Source organism: Mesoplodon mirus (genome assembly GCF_964341445.2).
Source record: "Mesoplodon mirus genome assembly, chromosome: 3".
Taxonomy (NCBI): domain Eukaryota; kingdom Metazoa; phylum Chordata; class Mammalia; order Artiodactyla; family Ziphiidae; genus Mesoplodon; species Mesoplodon mirus.
The window spans coordinates 149252441-149270519 of record NC_138978.1 but is presented as its reverse complement, the minus strand read 5'-3'; the positions used below and the strand labels follow the sequence as shown (position 1 = coordinate 149270519).

The following is an 18079-nucleotide window of genomic DNA, read 5'->3' as shown; positions in this document are numbered from 1 at the left end:
ACTCATTGGCACCAAGGTCTGGGCCCAGGGGGACAGCTGGAGAGCTGAGTCAGGCAGGGAATATTGACGTAGTCATCGGAATCCATGTCCTCCATCTTGGCAGCAGGCTGGTGGTAGAAGCTCACATATTCACAGCTGATCTTTACAGATGGGGCATGGAGACAGGGAGTTTCCAACACCTGGGAACAACCAGAGAAGCATCACTGGATCTGGGTAAGGTGATTGTAGCATCGACAGCAGGCAATGGGGCGGGGTGGGGGGGAAGCATGTATGTGGTTGCTGTCTTCTAGAAGGCAAAACACAGAGGTGGTTGAGCTCCATCAGGTGGCTCAGCCCTGGGGATTTTCAGAGTGGCGTCTCAACCCCAAATAACTGGAAAACACTTAGATCTAACGTGACAGGAAATGCCTTAAACGGGGCTCATAAAATCCTGTGACTAAGCACGGGTCTGAAGGAGAACCAGCTGCTGGAGGAGTTTCCCCTCTGGGATTAGATGGTGTGACTTGTGGAATAAATATGTATCTTCTCAGGGAGTTATCAGAAATAGGATGAGTCATCCTCTGCACCTCCATAGGGTTTTTAGTCCATGGAGAGCTTGTGACGTGACATGACAGTGCATTCCAGGAAGGAGCCGGCTGGTGAAGCAGAGGAAGGTGGCAGGCCATGTGGAACTCCACTTCCCCAGAAAGTTCAGGGCTTCCCTGGTGGCGCAGAGGTTGAGAGTCCGCCTGCCGATGCAGGGGACACGGGTTCGTGCCCCGGTCCGGGAAGATCCCACATGCCGCGGGGCGGCTGGGCCCGAGAGCCATGGCCGCTGAGCCTGCACGTCCGGAGCCTGTGCTCCACAACGGGAGAGGTCACAGTGGTGAGAGGCCCGCGTACAGCAAAAAAAAAAAAGAAAAAAAATATCTATCTATCTATCTATGTATCTATCTATATCTCCCACTGCCTGTTACAGTTCATCATCTGAGATTTATTTGGCTTAAAAAATTTTAAAAAGTCACTCCCCGTGAAGGCTTAAAATACTCAGTCATTAATCATAGGCACCTTGTTGTGAACTTGCTCCATCAAGATTTTTATCCCTGATAGTGGGAATGTGAGTTTCAAGCAGGGAGGAAGGGTAAAATTTGAGCAAGGTACTGGCCCAGGTGAGGGTATGTGTGGTCACAGAGCAGTTCCAGAGAAAAGGGCTGAGGTAAGTGTAGAATATATGGGCACCGCTGGACCTACCTAAGCTACTGTGAACCTTCTCCAGCAGGGCTGAGTAAGGGCAAGCTTGAGAAGCTGGGCATGATGGGGGCAGAGCTGTTGCTTGTTGCCAGGCATCACTCTCCTCTTTTTAGCAAGGCACGGTTACTGAGCCAGGGATACATTATTCAGCCTCCCTTGAAGGCAGGTGTGACCACGTGACTAAACTGTGCCCAGTGGGATGCAGGTAGAAGTGATGTGTGAAATTTCAGGGTCATGGTCTTAAAAATGCAACTTTCTCTTTCTTCCTCCCATGCTCTGGGATGCAGACATGGTGCTGGTGACTGAGCATTGACCACAGACGGATGGACGCGGCAAGACTCCAGGGGATGGTGCAGCAACAGGCAGAAGGCATTTGAGTTCCTGGAAGACCCCATGGCTCAGGCTACCTCCTCCTGGCTCCCTGCCTTTGCTTGAGAGGAAAATAGGCTTCCATGTCGTGGGTTGTGGTTTAGGGTTTGCTGCATTAGCTTAGCCTACCCCCTGATTAAATCAGGGACACTCGCCACACTTAGTTTTTACTGGTTCCTGAAGTAATAATGTTTCCGCTATGGTAGGCTGCTTTAGAGAATAAAATGGGAAATTTGGGAAAACAAACACGAGTGAATAGTTTAAAGGTTTTTCACACATCTGCCAAATGGCTATCAATAGAAAGATGAGAAGAAAAAAAAAATAGAAAGATGAGTTCCCTATGTCCAAACCTAGATTTCAAGAGGAATCTTCTTCATCCAAAGTGTTGAATCTTATCTACGTCTCTAGGCCAGGCTTAACTGCCTTCAGTGATGGGTAAACAACCTCCTCTCATCTTCGAGGGCTTACTAGAAAGTACTTCCTCATATTAAGGTGAAACTGGGTAACTTCCACCCCCTAAGATCTCCTAGAAATCGAATCTTTTCCACACGAAAGCCCTTCACGTATTTGTAGAGGTACCATCTATCATCCTCTACTAAGCTCCCATTGACCCATGAGAAATGCTTGGCTAAAAGCCGTGTAACTAAGTCTACCACAATTGTTGCGTAGTCGTCTACTGACACCATCAAAGGAGGAAACTGATACTAGTTCCCAGTCTCAGGGCCCGGGGAGCCACTGCGAAAGCCCGCACCCTCCAGCTAAACCGAAGCTCCACCGACTGCGCTCGGGTGCAAGACCAGGTCTGGGGCCGCCCATTAGGGCCGCAGCTGCCAATCAGGGGCGGGGCGGAGCTTACCTGCGGCGGGGCTGGGGGCGCCGATGCTCCGGGGCCTGGGAGAGGTACCGCCCCTTCACCTAATGGGAACCGGGAGGGCCGACATGAGGGCGGGGCCGAGGGTCCAGCCCCACCCGCAGCTCTGCAGGAAAGCCTGGGGAGGAGGAGCCGGCCGCGCTGCATGCGGCTGTTCTGGAGGCGGGTTCTTCTGGCTCACCCTCCGCGCCGCGCAGTGTCTGTTGCTCCAGCTCGCACGCCCGACCCGACCCGCACTCCCCCAACCCGCCTCCCTCTCCCCCCGACCTGTCCCGCTCTCCCCCACCTGCCCGCCTGCTCACCAGCAGCGTCCACCCCCCGAGGGCGCCGAGGGCAGGCGCTGTAGACGTTGTTCTGGGTGCGTGGCCGCTGCGACACGCGTGGCCGCTGTGACACGCGTGGCCGCTGTGACAGGGGCCGCTGTGAGGCCTCCAGGGCGCTCATCCTCACGGCCAGTCGGCGGACCCGTCTGGAGAGAGCTTCTCGGTAAAGCCACAGGGAAGGAGAGAGGAAGAGGGTGTCAGAGGCCCATGGGCACCCCCTCCCAGTCTTAGAAAACTAAAGGCTGTCTGTTTCCCTGGTGTTTGGCAATGTCTGACATGTGGGTGCTTACTGAAGACCAAAGGGCCCAGGCCGCGCTCCTCCCCGCCCCCATTTCCAGACCATTGAGCCCCGTACCACGTTCGCCACACCCCAGGCTGCTCATCTAGAGCTCCTGAGTGTCCCCGGGAGGTCAGAGGGATCTGAATGCGCTGGGATCTTTGGGAAGCTCGGCTCTCCGAAACGGAGCCTGACCCCCTCACCTTTCCTCCTTTGAATGACCCTCTTCGCCACCAGCCCCAGAAGTGCCAGCAGGATGAGACCCAGGATGGTGGGGGTCAGGATGTAGAAGCCTTGATCTTCCATCCCAGACACCAGGCCTGGGCCGTGGTTGAGTGCTCTGAGGAGGGAAGGAGGAGGAGAGAGAAGGGAGAGGTCAGGAAGGGAGGGGGTTAAGGCAGCACGCAAGTGGCCAACTTTTTTGGAGGTAGCTCACAAGTTTGTCCCTTTGTTAACAGAATTCTCGCCCTGGATGGTGCAGGCCTCTTACCTCTGCCTGTGAAGCCTGGTTTGGCGGTTGTAGCTGGCAGTCTGGAGCCTGAGCAGTTCCTCCCGTGCTGAGGTTTTTGAGGCTGTGGCAGATGGCAGGAGGGTGGTGGGCTGGGCAGTTGCTACTGAAGATGCCCTGTTAACTCGAGGGCGGTGGGTGATTGAGGTGGTGGGGGAGGCATGGTGTGCTGGAGGGGCCTCGGTCCTTTGAGCTGGTGTGGTTACTACAGAAGACAGCAGGAAGAAGTGACCTTCCACACACACACTCTAGTCTCCAGCAGCCTTGGGCCAACCATTTCTTTCCTGAACACATGCTTCCCTTTTACCTAGACCACCTTTGTCCTCACAGTCCTCATCACCTGAAATGCCTCCTGAGCATGCCATCTGCATCTAGTACGTTCTATCTATATTTGCTTCAGACTCCATTTCCTACAGGAAGTCTTCCCTGACTTCCCAGGCAGAAGAGCTTGCCCTCCTCTAAGCATGGACAAAACCTTGTTTGTAGTTCAATTCCCACTCTGCCTTGTGTTGTATCTATGTGCTTGTCTATTCTCCCCCATCCCACACCTGTCAGTCACAACCTTGAGTATACAATGAGCTCAGTTACACGATCCCTCTCTCAATGGCCAGCTGTCTTTTAGTGCAACAATATTCAATTAATGTATCTACCTCACAGGGCAGATGTGAGGATGTGATGTAACTATTGCATGTCAATATGCATTTAAGACAGGAAAATGGTATAGAAATGTAAAAGTATCATTAGTATAATCATGATTGATCTTTTTATTGTAAAATAGAGCTGTTAAATCAGTATGCCAGCAAATGAAAGACAGCCCTATGGGGAGCAGGAAGCCGGAGGACCTCTGGCTGGGAAACGTCTGCCCAGTCTTGGTTTCCCGCAGTCATTCATAAAAGAGCTAGATTTTGTGAATGGAGCACAAACTTCATTACATGTGGTGCCACCTGGTGGTGATGGGTAATTTCTGCAACTAGTGCCAAGTGTACGGGCTGAAGGATGGGCTTGAAAGACTTGGAACGCAGATCTCAGGGAGGTACCCCCTCTTAAGGCAGGGAAATACACATCTGAGACGCAGCTCTGCTCTGCCAACCATCCTATGAGCTGAACATATACGCCCTCCTCCATTTTCACAATGCCATAGAATCTCCCCCACCTCCCCTACCCTACCTTTGGGGAACTGACCTTTGGATATGAATTCCAAAGGACTGGCATGTTCAGGCATCTGGAACCAAAGAGGCATACGCATTTGGAGGAATCTGTTAAACCATGCTGGAGGCTCCGGCATTGGCTCTTCTTCCCAGAAAGGCCCGTAATCTACCGGAGGCAAGAGGAGTCCATTGGTGGTCTCTAGGACGAGACTGAGGCCTGGGGAAGGGACTGCTGGTATGAGCTGAGGCTGACTCAGCTAGGGCAGATGGCAGTGAGGGGATGAGGGCAGGGAGCAGAAAAATAACCAGGCTAGGGGCTTCCCTGACAGAAATCCTCTTTCACCCTAACCCTGTCGGCATTCCCTGCAAAACCATCGGAGACCATTGGGAATCTAGGTTGTTGAATTAGTGCTGTGTATGTCTGAGGAAGTCAGTGGAGAAAAAAAAAAAAAAGGAAGGATTCGGGAGAAATAAAGGATCAGATCGTGAAGTAACAAATTTGGCCATCAACTGTGAAAAATGATTGTCTTTCCTTTATATTTATCCCTGATATTTCTCATGGGACAATTATGGTAATAATTATGTCCGTTTGCTTCCAATTTCCTTCAGTCTCAGAGCCCCTCCTCAATCTCACCCCACACTCGCCTCGTGCCCTGGGTAGGATGAGTAAAACACCACACAAGGAGAGCACCTATCCTGTCCCTTTCATACAGTTTGGATAGAAAATTTGGTGGACCATGAAGTTCATTGACTCTACGAGGTTTCAACTCTACAGATCCCAATTCCTACTGGACTTGCTAATATGGGAATAGTGTAAGAGTGTGGGGACTGCTGCAGTCCCATTGTCCCAGCCTTCCTAAGTGGAAACGTTTTCTGGGTGGCCAGAGCCTCCATCGTGTGGGGCACCTACCACTGTGAACAGACAGGTTGACCTGCTGGGTCTTGCCCCGGTCTGTGTCCATGCCCGCCCCACAGGCATAGACCCCGCTGTCACTCTCGACCAGCTCTGTCATCTCCACCAGGAACAGATTCCTGTCTGGACACAGCTCCAGGGTGACTCGATTCTTGAATTCCTTCTTGACGAAGTTCCTGCTGGACACCACGGTGGCGCATCCTCCAGACGCAACAGTTATCCGGCACAGATATATCCTCACATTAATTTCAGGAAGCGGGCACTCGATGACAACGGATCCTCCCAGCATTCCCTCCACATTTACTTCTGGAAGGACCCTCAGGGCTCCAGCTACTGCAGGGAGAGGCAGTTAATGTAGAGGAAGCCCCTTCCCCAGCCACATCCCCAACTCCAGCCCTGTTTCCAACCCAGGCCCCAGCCCAGCCTCACACTCATCCCTACTTCCAACTCCATCCGCATTAGCAGCCCAAGCCTCAGCCAGCCCTGAGCCTCAGCCCTCTCATGGTCTCCAGCCCTGGCTGCATCCTCAGCCTCTTCCCACCCCCAACCCTATTTATATCCTTGGTCCAGCTCTATGTCCATCCCTAGCCCTATGCCCAAGGCTGAGTCTCTCCCCAGCCCAAGCCTTAATGTAATCCTCAGCCTCGTTACCAAACCTGAACCCATATGGACCCAGACATCAAACCCCTGAAAATACAGTCAAAGCCACTACCCCACTCCAGGGGGAGAGAATGTGCCACAGTGATCCCTCCAAGCAGCACATGATCCCTGAGTGACTTCAGGGTGGTGTCGGGAGGCATGGTACAATTTGCTCCAACAGGTTTTTTGTCTAGTTTTGTTTTGCTCAGATCCATCCAAACAACCAAAACAACCATTCACCTCCAGTTTTTTTATTCAATAATTCAACAACTATCTGTGAATGCCTTTCATGTGATAAGGTAGCTGGCATCCCTCCCTCACAGAATGAATCATTTATTGAATAATACAAATGGACGGCCACTACATGACAGCAGAGTGTAATAACTCCCATGGCGTGGATACACAGGGCTCCTTGGAAGCAGCAAGCAGGGGCGCCTGATCCAGGCTGCTGCAGAGGATGATATCATTTGAGGAAGTCTTTCTGGAAGACATGATGTGTAAGTTGTGACTTGAAGGACTGGGTGTGGAGGGCAACTCAGAGAATGATGGTTGTCTTCACTGAGGAAGGGAACACAGAAGGAAACAAGGGTATATTTGAGTGTGTGTGCACATTGTATGTGCATTGGGGGTGGTGTGGAGCAGGGTGGAATAAAAGGTGTGGTTTCTGAGTCCCTGACATCAAAAAGCTTATGCTTTGGCTGAGAGAAGGCAGGTCTAAGCTGGAGAAGAAAGTCCAAGTATGATTAATTGTCAGCTAAGCGGGTCCCAATAAGTGTCTGTATATTTCTGGGAAGACAATTCAGAGGATGAAGTGTGTGTGTGGGGAGGGGGCTGTGGGCTAGGGTGGAGGAGAGACCCTTCTAGACAGTGAGAACCACCCCCAAAATGGCTGGGACAGGAGAGAGAACATGGCATGTTCAGGAGGCGGGGAGGGATGTTCACAAACTTCCTGAAATTCATCCATAGAGCAAACGTTAAGAATAGCTCTAGGACTTCCCTGGTGGCACAGTGGTTAAGAATCCGCCTGCCAATGCAGGGGACACCGGTTCGAGCCCTGATCAGGGAGGATCCCACATGCTGCAAGCAACTAAGCCCGTGCGCCACAACTACTGAGCCTGTGTGCCACAACTACTGAAGCCCGTGCACCTAGAACGCATGCTCCACAACAACAGAAGCCACCACAGTGAGAAGCCCGTGCACTGCAAGAAAGAATAACTCCCAACTCACCGCACTAGAGAAAACCCACGCACAGCAACGAAGACCCAACGCAGCCAAAAATAAATTAAAAAAAAAAAAAGATTCTCTCTTTAAAAAAAAAAAAAAGAATAGCTCCAAGGAGTCAAGGAAAGAAGTGGGGCTGGAGCCTCCTAGATGAGCAGAGAGGGTCGAGGAGGATGTTCTGGGGAGAGGGAAGAACGTGGACAACAACAGAAACAACCATGGGAACATGAAATAGGGGTAGAGGAGGCTAGAGAGGGGCTAGCTGGGGACATTTACAGGAGTATGTTAAGATCTGAAAGTGTAGCTGGTCAGTGTGGTGGGGAGAAGAGGGGCCCACCAGACATGTATGATCTGACATGGAAACCCTTCATGAATAGCCCAACACTGCTTTAAATCCCCTGGAAACAGACGTGTGAGGTAGCCCTGTGACTGGAACGTGCCATCAAAGGACAAACACCCAACCAAGGGGATAGGCGAATCCCCTGTATGTCCAGAAGGACCATACCTGTGTGTAAAGCCCAGCACCTGAGAATGAGCATGAAAACATTTTTGGACAAACCCAGCCAGAAAAGGGCATGCCTGCTGCTTTCTCAAGGGTGAGATGCTGTAAAATGGGCAGGCGCAAGACAGAGGAGAGAGGGGTCATCACCTGTGCAGATGCCTCCAGTGGCCTCTCTCTGCTCAGCGATGAGCTGCTGGTAACCCCCTGGCTTGCCCAGATCCTCTGTAATGGACTGTATGTTTGTATCTCCCCAAAATTCATGTGTTGAAACTCCAACCCCCAAAGTGATGGTATTACGAGGTGGGGCCTTTGGAAGGTAAGTAGGGTTAGATGAGGTCATGAGGATGCAGCCCTCATAATGGGATTAGTGTCCTTGTTCTCTCCATGTACACAAGAAGAGACCATGTGAGCACACAGGGAGATGGCTGCAAACCAGGAAGAGGGCCCCCACGGAGAATCATATCTGCCAGCACCTTGATCTAGGACTTCTAGTTTCCTGAACTGTGAGAAATAAATATCTGTTATTTAAGCTACGCAGTCTATGGTATTTTGTTATAGCAGCTGGAGCTGACTAAGACATCCTTATTGTGCAAATTTTGGATGGATGAAGCACAAGGAAAGCTGCTGAGTACACTGAACTCTGGTCCCAAGGAGGCACTAATGGGTGAGATGAAAATGACCAGATCCCACTCTCCTTGGAGTTCACAGTAGCTTCTAACCAAAAGCAGACTTCCCAAATAGAAAAATAGATAGATATAACCTCCAGGTTTAGAACTTATGCACAGTGTGCCTAAGACTCCTGTGGGGGAACTTGCTAGGATACAGATAACCTGGTCCTGCCCTTAAGCAATGTGATTATATCTGCTTAGGATGGGGCCTATGGATCTGCATTCTTAGATAAACATCCCAGGTGCCCTTGAATTTTTGCAATTTTGGACCCTTTAACTACATTTCCAAATGATTCAGGGGAAAAAAGAAAGGAGTGGGAGAAGGTATCTAAAGGAACCAAGCTGTTTAATATTGACATTTTAGAGAGGATGCTAACTAAGTGTCATTAATCTCTAAGTTGGTGATTTGATTTTCAGTGGTGATAGTAGGGGAAAGGGATATATGTAGCTTAAAAAGTCACTCTAAACATATAATTGGATATAAATATCCAATTTGGAACATGGAAAAAATCTTTTTTTCATAATGTAAAATAAGGTAAAGGCCCCCAAGGCCTTGGCTGGTGGCAGTGCTCTGGGAATAGACTTCGGATTACGTGGAGCAGTGATTTTCTAGGTGGGAAAAGCGATGAGACCCTATCAACTCAAGTCACAGCAGAATCTCTGGAAGAAGGGAGCTGACCTGAGTGTTTTATGTTTATCCAATGGAGCGTGGATTTTTTTTAAAAGGATGGGAAGCATCCTATGCTCCTTCCCACTTCTGCCCACAGTAATCTGTGTGTGTCTCGCCCACTGTCTGCCCTTGGTCCTGTCGCTGTGGATGGAGTGTCCCCCTCCACTCAAAAGCCAGTCCTTTCACCTTTATCCTGAATCCATCCCATCACCTTCTTCAGAGCATGTCTTCTGCGATCACCCCCTTTCTCTGTCTGTCTCACTGGTTCTTCTCCTCCAGCATTGCCATGCTTACACACACGTCCTGATATGGCCCATACTGGAAAAACCCTTGGTTGACTTCTCCCCTCCCCTTCAGCTGCCACCCCTCTTCTGTTCACTTTCTCAAAATCACTGAATCCACTCCTCCATCTCCCGATTCCTCTTCCACCTACATCTGTCAGAATTATGGCTCCAGTATTCCACTGAAACTGCTCCAGTCAAGGTCACCAAAACTTTCCTTGTTGTCATGTTGGATGGTCACTTCTTTATCTATTTTTTTTTTTTTTTTTTTTTTTTTGCTCTCCTGGCAGCATTTGGTGGAATTGAGCCTTCCTGCCTTGAAATGCTTTCCTCTCCTGGCTTCCCCGACATTACACTCTCAGTGGCTGTTCCTTTGCAATCTCCTGACTTATCTCTCCTTATCTGTTCACTTTAGTTCTCCTCCTCCTTCCTTCCTTCCTTCCCCTTCTCTATCAGCACTGGGCCTGACACTGGGCCTGTTCTCTCCTCTGTCCTCCTTGCTTCCCCCCACACTAGCTCATTTACTTCCATGGCTTTTAATACCAGCTCTATATAGATCTCACCATAATATGGATCTCCAGTCTTGTCTTTACCTCTGGGCTCCAGACTTGCCTTTTTGACACCTGCTCTTGCACTTCACTCAAACATATAAGATATTTTCCAGACTTACAATGGCAAAAACAAACAAACAAAACCCTCTTGATTTCTCTTCCAAAGCCTGTTCCTTCACAAGCTCTTCCCATCTCCAAAAAGAGCACCAACATCCGTCCAAGTGCTGAAGCCCCAAAGTCATCCCCATATTAAAGAATCAAGAATAAATTTTAGGTATGCGTATGTGTACTGGGTCACAGCATCAAGTGTATGTATTATTATGGGTCAAGGTAAAAAAAGTTTGAAAGTGTATACCCTATGCTACTGCCTTGCTTTATTACGGAACTCCACTTAGGGCCCCAGGTGATGTGGCCTATAGTCTGTGCCTCATGCACTGGGCTCTGGGACCAGGACCACCCCCACATTTGCAGATCCTGGGGCAGGAATACAAATAAGACCCAAATATCATACGTCTAAATATTTTAAAGTTAATGATCAGGCTAAAAAACTGTTGAATAAAGTATCCCCCTATCCTGAAAAATTTACACACTCCTTGGATGTCCACTCAAATATATGGCTATGCAGGGAAAAATGGCTCCAAGTTTCCTGCCTCTAGCCTCTGGCTTCTCTCCTTTCTGTTCTCATCCCTGGCTCCTGCCCACTCCACAATGGTCCTGGTATATACATGGGGGATGACCCAGCTTGCGTGTACAAGCTCTATCCATCTCCTTCCCAAACAACCACCTGTAGCCACCCTTTTATAGGCCAGGGGTCACCCTAAGATAGAAGACCCAGGATAGAATCTCACACAGTCATTGAAGGTGGTTCCAGAGACATTTGGACAGGGAATTTGAGGTCTAGAAGAGGGGGTGTGGGTGTGGGCTTGGAGTAGGCACATCTTTTTGGACCTTGAACTCCTCACCCTGTGGAGATGGGCACAAGTGGAGAAGGACCAGGCCCAGAGCAAGGACCCCTCTGGCTAGAAGGGTCGTATTGCTCAGGACAGACTGCAGGGGTACAATTTAGGTACCCTTCACTCCTAGACATTTTCCACGTCTACCCAATCCCTCTTCCCTCTCAGATCTAAGTTTAGTTAACCATCCACTGTGATCCCCTATGTCCTACCACCTCTCACAGAGTCTATTTCATTAAAACTTCATTCCCTTGGGTTTTTAGGGATTTCCAATATTTGATTCAAAGATTTGACTTTCTTCCAAACTCCAGCCATTACAAAGAAAGCAAGTATGAATAAGAAACAACTTTGACCCCCAAGAAGCTTACCATTGAACCAATAAAATAAGGTGAACACACCTTGAGCTATAATACAAGGTAGAACGGGGTCAGCTATTGGGGTTCAGAAGAAGGGCCTCTGGAACATGTACGAGAAGGTGGAGGTTGAGATGGGATTTGAAGGACCCATAAATGGTGGAGGTGAGTGGAAGGCTATTCCCGGCAGCAGGAATGGCATGAGCAAGGGCATGGTGGCAGGAAAGTCTAGCACATGTTCAAAGAGGAGGTTGTCTGGAGGTTAGGAAAGTACAGGGGAGTATGATAAGCTCAGAGTATAAAAGGGGAGGCCAAGGGAGGAGTTTGTATTTAAGGAGTTCAGTTCAGTAGGCAGTGGGAGCCATGGAAGGTTGTTGGAAAGGATGATTCTATGATCACAGTTAAGATGAAGGAAGGTTGATCTGGAGCTACAGGCTGGTCAGGTTGGAGTAGGGGCCGCCATGGCTTCTCATCCTGGTAAATGTGAATCTAGAAACTACATGAATTGGCCATTGATTAGGTCAAAGTCTGGTTTGGGATAAATGGGAAGAGGTGGTAAAAAGCTATTTTGGCATTTTACAGCTGATATCAGAGATAGTTAAGACAGAGAGAGTAGCTGATTTGGGTGGTGACCAGTGAGGAATTTGAGGTTAGGTGTTAGGCCTGTTGCATTTCTGATCTTGATGGGATATAGAAGTGGGAGTACCAAGGAGACAGTTGTAACTTGAGATCTGGGGCTCAGGAAATGGATCAGGGCTACCAAATGGGTCAAGGAGACTTCATTTAAATTGGAACTTTGAAAATTCAGGAGTTAAAGAGATCCAAAGAAAGAGAATGTAGAAGTAAGAAGAAAGAACTTTGGAGGCACTTGCTTTGAGATTCCATATTAACAGGCCGATATGTCTGGGAGAGATGACGCCTTCAGCCCTTACAAGTCAACTCCTGAGTGAGCAGGAGGTGTGTCTGGAGTAGAGGGAGGCGCACTAACTGGGAGTGGGGAGGGCCTCCATCCATGTCCTGCCCTAGGTACCGGTTTACAACTAAATCCATCCAGAAACTTCAGAGCCGGAGACGCACAGCAACTCCCCTACCTGTGGCCAATTCAGCCCTCATAGAACATCCAGTGTGTTTCCCCACAGCACTTACCTGGCAGGAAGTAAAGTGCCCAAAGCCAGAGGTCCATGGCTCCTTCCAGAGCAAGGTCCCATCCAAGAGCCCCTGGAGAGGGGGACAGAGACCCACTGCTCACCCAGGAACCCTGTTTGATGCTTGAAAGAGATTTCTGGCCCCTACAAGGAGTACGGCTTGAAAATGAGGAAATGACAACCTATCTTATTTGCCTACTAGTTTTAGATGAAAAAGAAAATACCAGCAAACCAAAGAGGAAGTGAGGAACTGAGAAAACATGTTGTGTTGAGTGAGAATGGGTCACCAGGGTTCAAAGTGCCTCAAGGCAGCTTCTAAAGACTATTAGAAACTACCAGTTCTGCTATTTCTTTGCCTTGGAGGGTCCTCCCATGCTTTATGTGCGCCAGAGTCATTCCTCTTATGCCTGTCTTCAGGATAAAAGAGACTCGTTACCAATTTTCTGCATCTGAGGACAGCTGTATGGACAGAAGCTTGGGCTTGAAGTCAGAAGGTGCTGGTTGTAGCCCTTGAACTCATTTGACAAATGCTTTGGGGGACCTACTATGTGGAAATACTAACTGTGGATTTTGAGCAATTCACTACCTTTCTCTGAGCCTGCATTTCTCTATCTAGGAAATGAAGGTGGGACTAGATGATCACTGGCATTCTCTCCCACAGAACATCATTCCTGGTGTCTTAGCAGCAGCTCATCCCCCCTCAGATCAGCCACCCCTCATCTTCCCCGACTATCTCTCTAAGGTGCTGCCCTCTCACAGCAGCCCAAGCACAGTCCAGTGACCACAAGGGCAATGCCCAGAAAGGGTGTGACAGGTCACACAGCAACTCTGCCTAGAGTCACAGCAGTCTGGCAGAGCTACCCTTCAGGACACTGACGGTCAAGGGTGAGGGCCAGTGGCTGGGACACTGAGGCAATCTGCTGAGAGTCATCATGGAAGGAGCTTTGGGCTCCTGTCAGAACCCTGGATTCTCTTCCTGGCTTGGCACTTTCTAGCGAGGGCCTCAGTCCTCCCACGGATAAAATGGGATGGTGCCTGCCCTGCCTACCTCCCACAGTGTGCCTGAGGCCCCACAGAAGCCATGGTCATACAGGTGTCTCTAGAGCCCCTCATGCAGAGGCGTGGAGGATGCTACTGATCGGAGGATTCAGCATTCATCCCTGGATGCTGTCCACAGGTTGGTTCCCAGGGCCCCCACTTCCAGGCGCTGCAGCCTCCTGTACCCACAGGGAACTCTGGCTGTCCCCATACCTTTCCAGGAGGCCCCTCCAGCCCCCCACCAGCCCCCACAACACAGGTCTGTCACATGCTCTCCAAAACACAAAAGACAACATCCGCAGTGGAAGTGGAGCGTGAGGCTCCGAGCAGGTGCAGAGGAAGTGTGGGTGGCGGGGTGCTGGGTCCCCAGCAGCCCAGAGCAGCTGCGGCTGTGATTTCTTCCCCCCCCGGCCCACCACCGAGGTGTCGAGAGCAGCCTCCGGGCTCTGGTTCAAGTGGGTGACTCTAGGGGGTCTTCCGTCAGCCTCCATCCTTCCTCATACTCAGTCCTCTTCCCAGCCCTGCAGCTGGTGCACAGCTGGGCTCTGGCATTGCCAGGCCCGAGGCCTGGGATGCCTTGGAGGGAGACAGAATAAATGAATGAATGAAATGTGTGTGTGTGTGTGTGTGTGTGACTGTGGGCATGACAGTGTGAGGTGTGTGATGTGTGAGCGTGAGTGGTATGTGACTGGAATGTGTGAGTGTGTGACAGTGGGAGGAGCGGTGCTGGAGTGTGTTATGTGTTATGTTAGTGTGTGAGTGCGTGTGTGGAATAATAATGTGTGTGTGTGATGTGTGAATGTATGTGTGGTTGTGTGTGTGTGCTTGTGAGTGTGTGGGTGCGTGGCTGTGAGTGTGAACGTGCTGTGTGTGTGAATGTGTCTATGAAGACGAGGGTTTGGCTGGGCTGTGGCTGCATCTGCCAGGTAGTGCAGGGATGTGTGGGATAAGAGCGTGTAGGAGAGATTTCACATCATGTGTGGCCCAAATAAATCCCTTAACAACATCACATTGGGCTCTTAAGAGCGAATATTAGGGATCTGAGGATGGCCAGGGAGGAAGCGAATGTTTGGAGTCTGAAGGACTGAAGCTCTCAGACCTGGGCCGTCTAGTCTCTACCTTCAGATGTTGCCCCCGGGTCTTGGAGGTGTGGCCCCAGGGGAAGGCTGACTCCTGGCTAAATTGCCAAGTGGGAAAAGTTAGCCATCCTCACTCTCTTCTCCCTCACCTTTTTTTGCCCATCTACACTCTATTTCTCCTTTCTGACCAACAGGGCTGCTGGAAGGCTCTGGTGCTCCCATTCCCAGGAGAAGCTCTGTGGAGCTGCAGCGCCCCGACAGGCGGGGGACTCTGTGGCTTCATGTCATGCCAAGGCTTGGCCAGAAGGGATAACCCAATGGAAAAAATTCAGAGCCCAGTGACTGGCGGGTGGAGGGAATAAATAATACCAGATAGATCAGGAACTGTGCTAAGTCCTTCAGGTAAATTCATCTACTCTCCATAATAGCTGAGGTTTTCTTATCCTATCTCTGTTACAGATGGGGTGAGAACATTTCTCATAAAGTTCTTGTGAGGGTTGCAGAAGGCAGGCATTACCTAGGGCTGGAATATAGTGTGAGCGCAGAGGAGACTAGCCCTTGTCATCAAGGGGGATGTTGTCCTATGGCTCTGCTTGGTTATCGCATCACCCTGCTTTGACCTTCCCCTTGGCCAGGCTCTGAAGAGCCATCTCCTGACCTTTCCAGACAGATGGCTGAGATCCTCAGGTGGCCCTCACTATGACCCAGCACTGCTCTCCCCAAAGACAGACCGTGAGAGTCCCCTGCCCCCTGGACTCACTGGGGAGCCCGCCCAGGTAGAGGCACCTGGCTCAGGCATCCTGCAGTTCCCTCTTTCTGAGAACTTCGACCACAGGCTTGCCCACCCCAGAGGGAGCTGCTCCCCAGTAATGGGCCTTTGGGAAGGTTAACCTTTACGGTAAACAGACTTGTGACTTTCTGCTACAAGAAATGGTGGAGTTTGGGTAAAATTTCTTTCCTGAATATGGTCATGTTCCTGTTGGTGTTCTAAGGTTAGAACCCAAGTATGTGGAAATTTTGGGTGAATTTTAATGTGATTTGTCCACAAAGACCTAGATTTTAGAATATTCAGCTTCATACACTTAAACAAAGACTTGTGGCTCTAGTGAGGGTGGATTGGCCACCCATTTCTTTATCAGCCTTAGGAGAGGTTTACAAGCTTCTAGAACTCCTTGAATTTTACAGCTCTACTATCTTCCTTCCCTCCCTGCTTCAGCTTCCTGTCCAGCTGGGGGCCGCTGATCTTAGTTTTATATCTTTTCTCTCGGTGTGCCCTTGTCTAGATATGTAGTCTTTCTGAGATGATTTCATAATTTTTATTGTACAGGCTCCATCGTAGAGTTATTTCAGAGAAGCTTGGGGATGGGGAACCCTACTTGTTTCTCTGCCTTTGGGACAAGCTTCACAGACCATATCATAGTCAGGTCCTCTCTGCTCTCTGCTGTTCTTAGGAGAGATGACCCGTCCTGAGTCTTGGGAAACTATATATATATATATATATATATATATATATATATATATATATATATATATATATATATATGTATATATATATGTATATATACATATATATATATATATATATATATACACATATATATATATATACATATATATATATATATATATATATATATATATGTATATATATATATATATATATATATATACATATTTAGCTTTGCAAACAAAATCAACTGCTATAAACAGATTCTCAACCACTGTTGGGTCTTAGTAATGTGTAATCATTGTTACATAATGGATTTTTAAAAAGAAAAAAATCAAGATAATTCAAGAACTTGAGGAAGATTTTCTTGCCATCAGAAATATTGAAACAGTTCTCTGCGTGGTTGCTGGACACTAATCCTTGTTATTTGATTTATCATTATCAACCTCACAGTTGATTGTTACTCCCCTATATTGGGCTGAATAGTGTCCCTCCAAAATTCACGTCCACATGGAACCTTAGAACATGACCTCGTTTAAAAACAGGAACTTTGCAGATGTAATTCATTAAAATGAGGTCAAACTGGATTAGAGTGGGTCCTCCATCCAATGACTGGTGTCCTTATAAGAAAGCACGTGAAGACACAGGGCAACACACAGGGAGAAGGCCATGCGATGATGAAGGCAAAGACAGGAGTGGTGCGTCTACAAGCCAAGGATTGCTGGCAACTACAAGAAGCCAGGAGAGAGACATGAACAGATTCTCCCTCAGGGCCTCCAGAAGGAATCAACCCTGCTGACACCTTGATTTCAGACTTCTAAACTCCTGAATGGTGAAAAAATAAATTACAGTCATTTTAAACCACCCAGTTTGTGGTACTTCCTAGAGTAGCCCTAGGAAATTAATATACTCCCGCAAATTGGTGACTTTTTAACTTATTAGAGATCCCATTTAGGCTACAGACCAGCTTCCTTCTTCATAGGAGGGTTTTTCTCTCCAACATGCTGCATGCGGAGCAGGTGGATTTGGGGCAGGACATATTACTAAACTTGCTATCACCTATTGACAATGTCAGTTAAGAATAATACAAGATTGCAGCTTTAGTGACATTTCTTGGCCTTTGATTCTAGGGACTGGGATAGACTGCCTAAGTTCAGGACTGGCTTGTAGGTTGTTGCATTAACACAGAAGCTGTATCTTAATTCTTCTGCCCCAGGCATGACTCTGATGGGTCAGAGAGCAGCTTCCTGAGGGTAAAATAGTGATGGGTTCTAAGATACCTTGTAGTTTTGGTTCTCCTGCAATGCTTTGCTATCCAGACTGGGGAAGCACATAGCATGGAAAGCATTATGTTCAAGGCCCGGATAGAAGCATAGGTTCTATCCCACATCAGGTGGGCTAGACGGCCAGGAAGAACTCTCTCCTAGAGAGAACTCTCTACACACTGACACCCTGAAGAAGAGTCTAGGGGTGGCACGGGGGCTTATAGGATATGGCAAGGTTTAGCAGAACCTAGGAATGGCCTTAGGAGACAAGGGGGTCCTTTACCTAATCACTGTCCCCCAAGAGGCTTTGGGTCAACTATTCTAAAACCTAACTCATCATCTAACTAGCCTCTAGTCTGTGGAGGGAGTCTATTCATTTGGTTACTTGAGTTTTGATTAATAGCCTCTTGATCTTGGAGTATACCTCAGGGAGGTGTGAGATTTAAGGTCAGGTGTTCCATGGATGCTGTACCGAGATTTTTTTTAATGCCTAAGAGGAGTACTGCTTATATCTGTTTTCAGTTTATTCCATCATAGAGAGTCTTTCATTACAGAGCTTTGGCATCTTGACCACTGGTGTAGACCCCAAAGTGTTCTTTTATTGAAGAGAATCTTGGTCCCACTTGCA

The 18079-nt window shown here is 48.8% G+C and overlaps 1 protein-coding gene across 2 annotated transcripts; it reads right to left on the bottom strand.

Annotated features, from left to right (window-relative positions):
* Positions 1 to 12751, bottom strand: FCMR (Fc mu receptor). 2 transcript variants are annotated; one of them, XM_082613223.1, is made up of 8 exons: positions 12624 to 12751; positions 5637 to 5972; positions 4761 to 4892; positions 3561 to 3783; positions 3274 to 3410; positions 2773 to 2949; positions 2456 to 2514; positions 1 to 179 (listed from the first exon to the last, which is right to left on the bottom strand). In XM_082613223.1, exons 1-8 carry the CDS (start codon positions 12658 to 12660, stop codon positions 3 to 5), a joined length of 1278 nt encoding a protein of 425 aa, XP_082469349.1. In that variant the 5' UTR covers positions 12661 to 12751; the 3' UTR covers positions 1 to 2. The 2 variants fall into 2 exon arrangements, with proteins under 2 accessions (XP_082469349.1, XP_082469350.1); XM_082613224.1 differs by lacking the exon at positions 2456 to 2514 and having other exon boundaries at positions 25 to 179.
* Between the last annotated feature and the right edge of the window lie 5328 nt (positions 12752 to 18079).

What these genes read in the sequence shown, in the direction of transcription:
- FCMR (XM_082613223.1), bottom strand. Translation starts at nt 12,660, where the DNA reads ATGGACCTCTGGCTTTGGGCACTTTACTTCCTGCCAG. An exon ending in GGCACTTTACTTCCTGCCAG is followed by an intron (nt 5,973 to 12,623) that starts GTAAGTGCTGTG and finishes CTCTCCCTGCAG; the next exon opens with TAGCTGGAGCCCTGAGGGTC. An exon ending in ACCAGGCTTCACAGGCAGAG is followed by an intron (nt 3,411 to 3,560) that starts GTAAGAGGCCTG and finishes TTCCCTCCTCAG; the next exon opens with AGCACTCAACCACGGCCCAG.